Source organism: Sphaerodactylus townsendi, linkage group LG11 (assembly GCF_021028975.2).
Source record: "Sphaerodactylus townsendi isolate TG3544 linkage group LG11, MPM_Stown_v2.3, whole genome shotgun sequence".
Taxonomy (NCBI): Eukaryota; Metazoa; Chordata; class Lepidosauria; order Squamata; family Sphaerodactylidae; genus Sphaerodactylus; species Sphaerodactylus townsendi.
Genome location: NC_059435.1, coordinates 28,238,373 through 28,250,634, shown reverse-complemented (window position 1 = coordinate 28,250,634; position 12,262 = coordinate 28,238,373). Strand labels below are relative to the sequence as shown.

The 12,262-nt window shown below is 41.7% G+C and overlaps 1 protein-coding gene across 2 annotated transcripts; it reads left to right on the top strand.

The window, feature by feature from the left end:
* Positions 1-443: 443 nt before the first annotated feature.
* CDV3 (CDV3 homolog) lies at positions 444-11,960 on the top strand. Of its 2 annotated transcripts, none has more exons than XM_048511906.1 (5): positions 444-1,072; positions 3,498-3,574; positions 4,145-4,284; positions 5,592-5,745; positions 6,829-11,960. In XM_048511906.1, exons 1-5 carry the CDS (start codon positions 815-817, stop codon positions 6,953-6,955), a joined length of 756 nt encoding a protein of 251 aa, XP_048367863.1. In that variant the 5' UTR covers positions 444-814; the 3' UTR covers positions 6,956-11,960. The 2 variants fall into 2 exon arrangements, with proteins under 2 accessions (XP_048367863.1, XP_048367864.1); XM_048511907.1 differs by having other exon boundaries at positions 448-1,072; positions 7,259-11,960.
* Positions 11,961-12,262: the final 302 nt, after the last annotated feature.

Here is a 12,262-nt window from a genome sequence, read left to right as displayed (position 1 = left end):
GCAAACGCAGTGCGATGAAAACAAAAAAGAAGGGAGATTCCAGTTCCTCATCTGAAGAGGAGCAAAAAGGAAACTTTCCACCATCCCGAGCTCTGCTCTTTCCCGCACTATCTCCAGTTCATAACCCCGAAAACCACCCACGGGTTCTCTTTCTGCGCAAGCGCAGGTTATCCTCCCCTGCCAGCGAACCTTGATTTCGCCCTCTCACCGCCCCTCCCTTCTCCCCTAACGGACCAATCGCCTACTCTCGCCTCCGACGTCCTCCCCTGCCGGCACGCACGAGCCCGTCGCTCGCCGTCTATTCCTATTGGTTGGGGAAAACCCTCCTTTCGGCGGGGTCGGTGGGCAGGTAGCGAGGCGCACGCGCTCTCCCTCCTTCAGGTCCTCAGGCCCAATCAGGTGTCTCCTAGAGGCCGACGTCAGCCAAGCGCCTTCCTTTTGGCCCCGCCTTCCTCTCGCGCTCTCTCTCCCACCCTTTTTCTTGGGCTGTGTCAAGCGGCGGCCACCAACGTGGAGAGCGGAAGCCGCCCGGCCGTCTCCCAACGGGCGAAGGCAGAAGGCAGCGCGCGGGCGGCCGCGGCGTCGGACGAGACCACCCGCCGCAAGAAGCCGGGGGGGGGCCGAGCGGAGGGCAGGAGCACGTGAGGCTGGGTGTTGCCGCCGGGGCTTCACCTGTGAAGGGGTCGCTTGCTCACCCTCCCCTCCCAGCCCGCGGGGCGTTGGAGCAGCCCAACCGCCCGTCGCGAGGACCAGGCGACCCCTCGGCCGGTCACAACCGGTTTGAACCGGAGACGAAGGAGGCGCTGCCGCCGCCATGGCCGAGACTGAGGAGCGGAGCTTGGACGACTTCTTCGCCAAGCGAGACAAGAAGAAGCGGAAAGAGAAGAGCAGCCGGACAACCGCCGCCACTGCCGCTTCTTCGGCAGTCTCGTCCAACGCCGCCGCCGCCGCCGCCTCCGCAGCTGCCGCCGGAGGGGTGGGGGGCAGCCGGCAGAGCGAAGGAGGTTCAGGGGCGGCTGTGGGCGCCAACACGGCCGCCTCCGCCGCTGCTGCTACGAAAGCGGGGAACAAGGTATCTCGGGGAGGGGCGAGCCCCGTGCTGCCCGGGGCGTCGGGAGGGTGGAGAGGAGCCCGTCCCTGGGCCGCTTCCTGTGGACGTGGGTAGCTTCCTGCCAGTAGAGGGCGCCGAACTTTGGGTCCAGTTCAGTTCCCCGTCTGCCGCCTCCCGAACTTCCCCTCTTCAATTCCAGCGTTTCTCTCTGGGTTTGTTCGTTGAAAGTGTATCGTGTCTCGCTAAGCTATAGAGTTTATCCGGCCTTACTTCTTTTCCATAGTCCTAACGCATTGGAGGTCGGTAGAAAAAGAAGAGTCTGGATTTATACCCCACCTTTACAGGAGAGAATGGCGGCTTACAAGCTCCTTTCCCTTCCTCTCCCCACAACAGACACCTTGTGAGATAGATGGGGATGAGAGTTTAAAGAAAATTATGATTAACCCAAGGTCTCCCAGCAGGCTTTATGTGCAGGAGCAGGAAACAAATCTGGTCCACCAGATAAGCCTCTGCCACTCAGGGGGAGGAGCTGGGAATCAGACTTAGTTCTCTAGTTTGTCATCCACCTGCTCTTAACCACTACACCACACTGGCTCTGGTAGGCGTGGCTTTAGCAACTCCAGCTGTGCTTTTCTCAAGTTCTAGAGACTCATTACCGTAACTAGCATTACAAGAAAGGCAATTTTTTAAAAAGACAGAAATCATGCCACTGAGGTAGTTATGGTGGTGCATTCTCTCCCCAGCTGTGCAATTCATTCACTTCTCTCTAAATCTACAAAATGCCCAGAGGAACATTGCCTGTGTGTTGAGCAGCTGAATGTCTACAGGTGGTTTTGAAGCATGAATGGATTAAAATAGTTATATTGTTTGTGCACATCATTGCTAGGCCAAGCCAAAACAGTTATTTAACTAGTATGTTTTAATGTTAGGTCTATGAGGCTACCTGTCAAAGTAGAAGAGCTTGAATCTCTTGATATTTAAATGCCTTGATTATAAACCGCTTTCCTTGGCATTCTGTTGTAACATGAACAAATGTTGAAAATATCCTTGTCCAAACATCTTGTAGACTCTAAAAGCATTTTAGTATTGTAGTTGCACTTTGCTGTTTTAATCTAATGACTTTGGCAGCGCACTCCTATACATTCAATTTCCTGTTGAAATGGACTTGGACTGGAGTAACTTTGCATAGAATGTCATTGTAAATCACTGTAAATCATTGTAAAATGAACCAACCAATAAGGAGATAAGGAAGTAAAATGAGTGAACTTCATGATTTGTTTGCCTAAAATCTGTGGGTTTTTTCTTGAGTGTGAATTACCATTCCAGAATTATGTTGGTGGTGGTTTCCAAATTGAAATTTCTGCCTTACAGAATAGGAACTTTTTGCTTGAAGCCTTTGTACATAAATGGTTCTGACACAGAAGGTATTTTACCTTGGTGCAGGAGAGGTGTAATGATTAAGAGCGGTGGATGCTAATCTGGAAAACCAGGTTTGATTCCCCACTCCACATTAGCGTGGGACTCTTATCTAGTGAACTGGATTTGTTTCTCTTATCCTACACATGAAGCCTGCTGGGTAACCGTCAGCTAATCACAGTTCACTCAGAACTCTCTCAGCCCCACCTATCTCACAAGTTGTCTGTTGTGGGGAGAGGACTGGACGAAAGTTTGTAAGCCACTTTGAAAATCCTTATAGGAGAGAAAGAGAGGTAGAAATCCAAACTCTTCTTGTTCTTGCAAGTTGCTGACTTTACTCAGCCAAGAAGCTTGGTGAGTAACCTCAAACCAGTCACTCCCTGTCTCAATCAAACCCACGTCATAGAGTGTTTGTGAGGATAAAATGATGGGCAGGAAAATGTCCTGAGCTCCTTTGGGAAAAGATAGAATAAAAATGTAAGGCAAACAGACTTTTGAATGTTGATGCACAGGAGGGTTGTGGAGGGGCAGAGAGATTCAAATGTGCATTTTTACACATCATCCGTTCTGAACTGCAGGATCTTTTGCTTTAAGTGGTTGTCTGTCCACTGACAAATGAAGGGCATAACAGGAAAAATAGAGCAAAAAGTTAAATGCAGAAACAAATTATGCATTGTTTCCATGAGAAGACTTCAGTACATACATATTTGAAACATACATTATGCTAAAAGTGTGTTTTATGACTTCTCTACCAATGGCAAAGTAGAAAATTATATGTTCTGTGTAACATAAGTACCAACACAGTTGAAATGTTGAGATTCTTGTGATCTAGTCTGTTCGTATTTAAATAGCTAATTCAAAAATAGCAATGCAGGCATTCTGTACTTTCCTATGATACTGATTTTAACTTCAGAACTGGATTTTCTAATATCTTGCCACAGTTGTTTGTATATGTGTGGGGTCTTTTTGTACTTTGAGTTTCAGTGTGAATTGCCTGATAATGAGCTAGTATAATGCTTGCCTCTTTCAGGAAGAGGATGACTGGAAGGAGTTTGAGCAGGAAGAAATTGACTATAGCGGTCTCAGGGTCCAGTCCATGCAAATAAGGTATTACCATCTACAGAATACTAATCTGTTAAAAGAATTCTTAATTATTCAACACTCTGTTTACCAGCGTGAAGCATATTCTTTGTAACGGGCATATCTTAGTTTGGTGAGTCTGATTTCACTTTAATAATTTAAAAATACCACTGATCAAATCATCCTTAAAATTACTTACCATGTGATAGCTTATATTGCTCCAAAGCAGTCCATGCTGTGTGCCAGTCTTAGCTGGGTAAGTTGTATAATCCATGCAGCCAGAAATTTTTGTACCCTATACTTCATTGACTATTGACCAATAGCCCTGGGGTGTGTGTGGATTATCTACAATGGCTGCTAGCTCTACCTTTTTGTGTTGGCTGCACACTCCACTCCTTTTATTTGCAAGATATCACTGTTCTCATGCAGAGATCTTAGCAACATTCCTAGAAATCTTTATTTTATTTTAGAAGACAGTGTGATTGTCAGCAGCAATTATACTTTATGTGCTCAACATTACATAATGTGAAATACGTATTGTGTTGTATATGTTCAGTCTGCAAATGATCAACATGCATAATGCCTTTTTTTTCTCAGTGAAAAAGATGATGATGAAGGTGAAAAGAGAGAAGAACCAAGGGATTATAGTGAAGAACCTGGTAGTGGTGTGGATAAATCATCTGGCCCATGGAATAGGTCTTCTACTGCACAAACAACCCCTGTTGTTGAAACAGTTGGTAAGTTTCTGTTTGCCTATATTGATTTTAACTGACTAAAACAGATAGCTTTATTGGAACTTCTTTTGCTATTGCTGATAATCAAAACAGAAGATAAAACTTTTTAATTTCAAGAATAACATTATGGATGATCCCTTATCACCTTTTGAAGCAAAGTGATAAATATTTATGTCATTCTGTTTCATAGTAACTGCAGTACAGAGCCTCTTGTTTTCTTAATTCATATCAGAACTGGGAAGCCATTTTGCTAGGTTCCGGGTAGTTAATTAGGAATTAGCTCCATCAGTTATAAAAGTTATGGTTTGACATGTGACTATTGTAGGCATGTCACTTGGAAAATTAACGGAAATGTTATGTTTTTGTTTAGGCAGTTTATATACATGATCTTTCTTCTGATTGTCAGGATCTGGTTAAAGTAGGAAAGGAATAGTAAAGTGCCGCTTGCCCTCTGGATAGATCAAATTTGTTATAATTGTCTGGTGGCAGACATAACTACGATACCTTTTGCTCAAGAATGATGTGCCAAGGCTTTCCTTTGCTATTTTTATGTTAAATTTGTTATGCTATTGGAAGAACAGAGTACAGAAACAAGAGAGTTTCAATTGCTAAACTAATGGGTCAATCGAGATTGGGGTGTGTGTGTGTGTGTGTGCGCGCGCGCTACACCGATGTGTTTGTCCCCTCCTCTGGCGGAAGGGGCATCAGCAGAGGGGGCAAAGGCAACAGTCAGCCAGCTCCATGGTGGCCAGGTGCCAGCAGAGGGGACTACCCTGCAGCTCTGTAGCTGCAAAAGCTGGAAGTCTGCCATCATGGAGCTCTGCTGGCATTTCAATCGAACATGGGTTTGGGGGGCATTCCTGGAGTTGCAGCTAGTTGCTCCATGACCCAGGTCCTGGGCTTATACCACCCAAGATCACATAAATGCATTAAGCCCTGTGGTGGGCTTTCTGGGAGGTATTAGGGTGTTTTCTGCCTCCCCGCTCTTCCAGAAAGCCCTCTGGAGGTGGTGGGGTAGTGCAAAGCTGGGGATTCAGGATTGGGCTGCTCGAATTTAAAGACTAAGTTCTAAACAGCTGCTCCATTGTTATACTGTTTTGTAGATTGATTTGTGTAAAGCAGTTTTGATAATAGGTTGCTTATTACAATAAAGAACCAAATGTTTAATGTTAAATGGACCCCAGATAGTTTCAGAAAGCTAGACTGTTGTATTCAGTACTGTGACACTTGAGTTATGCCAGTGTGTTCCAAACTGGCACATGTGTTATTTATGTTGTTTATTTGTGAACCTTCTCTTAACTCACTTATAGAAAGCCCAGAGCCTGTCCAGTCCAGTGGGGTATATAGGCCACCTGGTGCTAGAGAAACCAGGACACGAAAAGCACCGCAAGGACCCCCAGAAATCTATAGTGATACACAGTTTCCATCGTTGCAGTCCACTGCCAAGCATGTAGATACCAGAAAGTAAGTATGGTGGTAGCACTCTGCACAGTTGCCTTTTAACATTTTTTTTCCACCGAATTCTTCAAAGCTTTATAATCCTGTCCACAGAGATCATAGACAAATTAGTATGTGACATGGTTAACATCCAAAGAAGCAAATAGGCTTTGGGTATAAATGTACATGTGGATTGTATTTATTCATTCAAGTCCTGACAAGAGGGTTTTTTTAATGGGATTGTATGATAGAATATTGGGAGGTTTGATCTGTGTTTGTCTCAGGTGTCAAATGACAGCCCAGGATGGATCTTTAATTCAACTGGCTATTTGTGGGATTTCAAAATTTTCTGTAGTTTAACAGAAGTAATAAGGCTTTGCTTTAATTTCGCGGCTCCTCTTGGTGGGTTGGTTAGCTAAACTACAACTGAACGCTTAGTTTACAAGTTCCATTCTTCTCTGTTAGGAATCAGATGTTTTCAAAGGCAACGATCTTACTAGATCTGGAATTGAGTTTCGTACAGTACTTTAGATACATCCAGATTTTGACTGTACTTGGTAGAATCCTCCAGTTAGAACAACAGACTTCCATGCCATGTCACAAACAGCTTATGAGATTCATTACACTATGCCATGTGGTATTTTAGATAACGCTGGTAACAAACAAATCTCCAGCCCACCTTTGGATTTATAGTTCTCTGGAATAAAGTGTGTGCTTTCAAATAACTAACAATGTTGCACTTAATTGAACAAAAATATTCATAATTGTTCAATGTTGTGTATTCTACTGTTCAGACAACTGGGGAGTCTGTTATAATCATGTTCCAGAGAACTGTGTCAGTATTCCTGCTGAATTTCTTTTTTTTAAAAAAAGGTGGCAAATCCCCAGTTTCAAAAGCATTTTGTATAATGGGATTGCAGTCTGTTCTAATAACCCCAGTAGGCATGCACAGGACCGTAGCCATGCATATGAGTTCCCTGGATCGCAGGCCACAACTCCATTGTGTCAGTGGCCTAGCCGTGGAACTTTAAAGCTTAGTGTCATTGCATTAATAATACTGAGGGGCAAGGGTGTTTAAGGCACTTACTGATTACATTTATTTTCCCTTAGGGATAAAGAAATGGAGAAGAGCTTTGAAGTAGTAAAACACAAAAATAGAGGTAGGGATGAGGTTTCAAAAACCCAGGCTACTAAACTTCACTTAGACAACCAATATGCTGTGCTTGGTGATCAGTAAAGCTGCACACACATTACAATTAAGGAATGGTTGTTTGATACCCTTCCATTCTAAGGTAACTAAACTACAGCTATAATGAACCTGCCGTCTCATTTCTACTGGATCTACTGCAACAAGTGCAGACTACTTTGACGTAGGTGATTGGTTCTTCTGCACTGTGGAAGTATGCTTAATATGGTACACCTGATTTCTTCCTTGGATGTAAGAGATTAATGTAAGTGGTCGAACAAGAGTCCCCAGTATTTTGATTACTCTGCAAAGCTATATGCAGCCAGTGGTTATTTCAAATCTTTTTATGTTCAGATACTGAGCCTTCGTAAGGGTTGACTACCTCAGACTTGCTGCACTCATTGTGGACACCATGTGGATCACAACTTCTGGAAAAGGTTACAACTCTTTAGTGGCCATCTGAAACTCGAAACCAGCTCTACTGGATTCCTCTCAGAAATCCTGCAGAAGTCAGCCATCTGGGTTCTGATTTACTATACATAACAAATTGAAGTGACCTTAAATGAACAACTTGTCCTGTGCCCCCACTTACTACATCCTCTCATATGTAGCCATAACTGACTAGAAACCTCTAGTATATACCATTTTCAGAAATATTCAGTGTACTGTTGAGCTGTAGTTTGTTTACCTTAGTTTGATTTTAAGTTATCAGAAAATACACAACCAGATAGAAAATGTAGGGACACTAGTCTGCATATTAGCTTTTTTCAACTATGTAAACTCTTCTTTTAAAAAATACGCCTTTTCTGGCTTGAGAAATTGCAATATAGTCAAGTAGCAGCATGGAATATGCAGACTATTCATACTTTTTTTTTTCTTCTATGGGGTTCAAGGTATGAGGATTTCTGTAGGTTTGCCTTCAGTGGCCAGAAATGTCTGTGCTCCCTTAGCATCTGGAGCTTCTTTTGAAAAAACAAACAAACATGTGCCATATACTTAGTTTTAACTTTGTATTATGGCAGGTAACAGCTGTTGATCGCACACTATTGTGTTTGCAAAATGAAAGTAACTACATGTCAAGTGAAAATGTATTTTGTCGTGGCTTCTTATTGGTTGAAATTTGGAAATATTTCGGAATAAGATGTTGCATTTACAGCATTTTTTTCCTCTGCTGCCCAAAGAGTTAGTGATGACTTCAGTTGTGGGTCAGTCTTCTGACCTGCTATGTCCATTTATTTGGAGAGAAGCTAGTATAATAGTACTTTGTGCTAAGATTCATGCTATATTGTACTGTGTGATATTGACAGTGGGTAGAAAGTTCTAAATCCTAAAGATGTTCCTGCATTAAAGGAAAGTAATCCTATTTAATTTTTCCTCGCATCCAAAATTTGGTGTGGCTGATACTGATATTGTCTCTTTGGAACTGATTATTGGCATTGGTGTCAAATCATTGGTTTGTTGAAGAACCAGTTGTTTTCTCTATCTCAGTGCTTACGAGAACAGCATTGGCCATATCCTTGTCAAGAATTGTTCACCATAACCAAAATGGCTTCTAAATAGTTGCATTTTTATATAGATAAAAGGTACCAAAGCCAGGTTTCTGGGTGCTCAGATCACTGGACGTAAACCTACAGCTGACACCATTGAACCATATATATTTCCTGAAAATGTATTTGCCAACAAAACATTAGCAGGATAGTCAAGCTGAAGAACTAAGATTATGTGGATTTGTATGTCATTTAATGGCATAGCGGAAACATGAAATTTTAAATGTCAGCTTTGGCATTTTATTGAGGTTATTACACAGGAATCAAGTTTTAATATACTATGATAGGGTAGATGAAGCTGTCCTTTGTATCTTCACTTGAGTTCTCGGGCATGGTTGGCAGAGCAAGAAAACATTGTAACATTAATAAATATAATAAATGGAAGTGTACATGAATTCTGGAGTCTAATGAATCTTTACATGTAGTTATGATATCATGCATCATTAATCATGAGAAAATTGATGTATGATCATTGAGTTGAAACTTGAGACTGCAATCCTATGCAGGTTACTTACCCCCAAGTTCCACTGACCTCCGAGTACACGTGCGTAGATGTGGACATTCAATCCTCAGCCATTCACTGTTGATAATTATGAGTGTCCATCCCTTCAGTTAGTTTGGAAAATCTGGTCATTGTCTACCTCACCCTGCATATATTGCCCCTAGCAAACAGATTAAAGTGAAATTGAAAATGATTTCCTGCTCTTGGTGAGGGAGCAGCGCTGTTGAGGTTGGCAGTCGTTGTTGGTCCTTGATGGTCCATATTAAATTTCTTGTAACCTTAGATTTTGGGGCTTTTTTCAAGTGTAAGATTTTTTTCACATTGAAGAACATAGGCATTGAAAAAGTCATTCCATTGTCTATTTTAAAGTCACCAAATAGCTTGGGTAAACAAAATACAATTCCAAATTTGGAAAAAAGTACAGCATGTCATGCCTTCTACACCACTGAATTATATAACAATTAAAATTTGCCTATTTTGGGATTTAGTATTGTCCTACTGGCTTGTTAGACATATGCATTCTTAGGGGCTCAGTAAATAATTCATATGAAATGTTTTTCTTCATAGCTGAGGTTTCTGCATCTTAACATACCTAGCTACTTTCCCCATAACAAATTCTGCAGAATAATTTACTAAAATGGGCCTATAAGGAAAGTGATCTCCCTCTTCCACTAGAGCTTGCTGTGCTCCTAGGATTCAGTGGAGCTTTCAGAGGTGGTGCACAGTTGCAGTGGGTGGGTGGAATTAGTGAAAATTATCTTTCCTGTTTTGTCTGGCAGTGCCTTCCATCAGCAGAAAACATAGGTAATACCCAAGCCAATGTTTCAGCAGAAACTATCTGAAGTTCAGTATAACCCTAATCAGGTTTAAAAAAAACTCTGCTAGGGTTCAGTAATTATCAGTCAAGTGAGGTGTACGTATAATCTGTAATTCTGGTAACTAGAGGAATGTGGTGGAGTTTTTATTCCACAAAAGGTTGTTCATTCTTAATTGGAGGTAAAGGCATCTCAGGGAAGGAGCATTCATTCTGAGAGCACTAGGAGTGTCTGCAAGGCCTTTGCATCTTAGGGGCTTTTGCTTAAAATCCACACTGTTGTATTGAACTTACAAGCTGTCAACAGATGTGCCTCTCGTTATATCGCACGCACACTATGGCGATCAGTTCCATGCCACATTGCTTGCTGACTTGTTCAGTGTTGGGTGCCATGCTGGAATAGGGGAGGCTTTCCTCTGGCTGGGCTTCTCAACTGCCAGTAGTTGAAAATGAGATGCATAGACATCTAGTTATCTGACATTCACTATGTCGCAAACGGGTCCTGAACCTGTTGACCATATAGGAGGCTTTTCACAGGGTCAAGTCTACATATTTTCTTTGTACTTGTTTGACTTGAATGGGACCCATATATAGAAATGCTTTGCTCTGGGGCCTTAGACTGCTATAAAGATCCCTAGTATCATAATACTGCTGAAATTGTTTCCACAGCTCTGTTTAGTAATAGTCAAAGGAAATTTGCATTATGTTGGATAGAGTGTGCCTAACTATGGTTGGCTTCAGCAATAGCTGCACTGACTATTTTCAGGAAGTTTCAGGAAAGGTAGGGGCAAATTTCTACTGCGAAAGTCTATACTGTTTTGAGCAGACTTAATTGTGAACAACTACAGTAGCTGAAAACATAAAAACGAATGTAAAGGCTAGGTAAGTGAAACCCACACAAGGAAGCAAGTGGAGTAGATGTGGCAAGCCTGCGAAAAATTTCAGCCTGAACAGGGGGATACTTAAAAATGTGTCCAAATATTGGCAGTTCTTTTCCCTACCTGATATTCAGCTGTAATACTGCATTATTTAATATTCTGTTCAAGACAGCTATCAAAGGGGAAATGAAGAAAAAGACTTTAATGATGTCCACATGGGAGAGAAGAGCTTAAAGCAGGGGCTGATGGGAATCATGGTCCACAAACATCTGGTTGGACCCCCCTGGCTTAAAGGATGCAAAGCTTTTCATCCATGGAGCTGTCACACAATGCATAGAATGGGGTGGTAGAATTCTAAATGGTACCATTTCAGGTATGGTAGGAGAGTAACTTTTGGATGTTACTCACTTTGTGGTTAACAGAAAGGTTTACTGTAGGTGGACCCCCATGGAATAACTTACTTCACAAAGACAGCATCTTATAGGAGGAATCATTTTTTTAAAGGTGCTTGTAGTTGAAACTTGGACAGTCCTACCACCTCCTTTTCTGATTATGGTTATGAATCAGAAAGGCATAATATGAAGAAATGCTTCAGGAGCAGGGATTCTGTCAAATCTCTTTTTACATGTGAAAATTTGTAAAGGGGGATGTCTTCAGACTGATGAGGTCATTTTTAAGAGGCATAAATTGCTTCATTTTAACGGAGCAAACTAACTACAACAGACTTTATGCTGCTATACAGTATGTTCACTCAGGCCTATTAAACTTAATATTCATAAATGGTGAGATCCTGAAGACGGATGAAGAAAAGTGATCCAAAAGGATGAAAACAGTCATTGTGAGTATGGGACAGGAATTAATGGAAGTCTCACGGTGCCTCAGTTTTTTCTTAAGTTGCGAAGATAATATTTCCCTACCTCACAGGGGTGTTGTGAGGGTATCTTCATTGTAGAATGTTTTTGAGTTTCCCTGATGGAAGGTGCTACTGAAGTGCAAAACATAGCTATTTGGCAGGTCTGATGGCTGCTTGTCACAAGCAAACATTCACCTTTGTCTTCATTACAGTATTTTGCTACTATACAAGGCTTCTCTATGAAACATTTAAATACATGGATCATATAACAATGGATTTTGCAAGAAGGCATGGTTGAGTTTTTTTCAATCTTTGTGCATCCTTTTCTGGTTTTACGTGATTAACTGTGCAGATCTAATTGTATTAACAAGGTTCTTAGGTTTTTGCATGAAAATTACTTAAGACGAACTCAGTTTTTTGTAAACTCCCTGAATAAAATAAACTTGCATTCACACTGTTTAACATCACTCTCATAAATCTGTTGTTCTTGAATGTAATGAGCCCTCTATTACCTGTCTCCTTAGAAAAACAACTCACTGTTCTGACTAGGAACCCCTTTACTGAAAAGAGATGGGATTTTCCATTTATGTCTCAAGTGGCTGGCACATGGTTTAAATAAAATAGCTGGGGGTAAAATGCTCCTGTTAAACAGTTTATGTACCAGCCTTATGCTGTTGAATTATCAGGCCTTATATCAAACGTAAGTGTCCAGCCTAACATCCATGATGCTGTGTACAATAACTGAGACTTGTTTAAAGAGATTT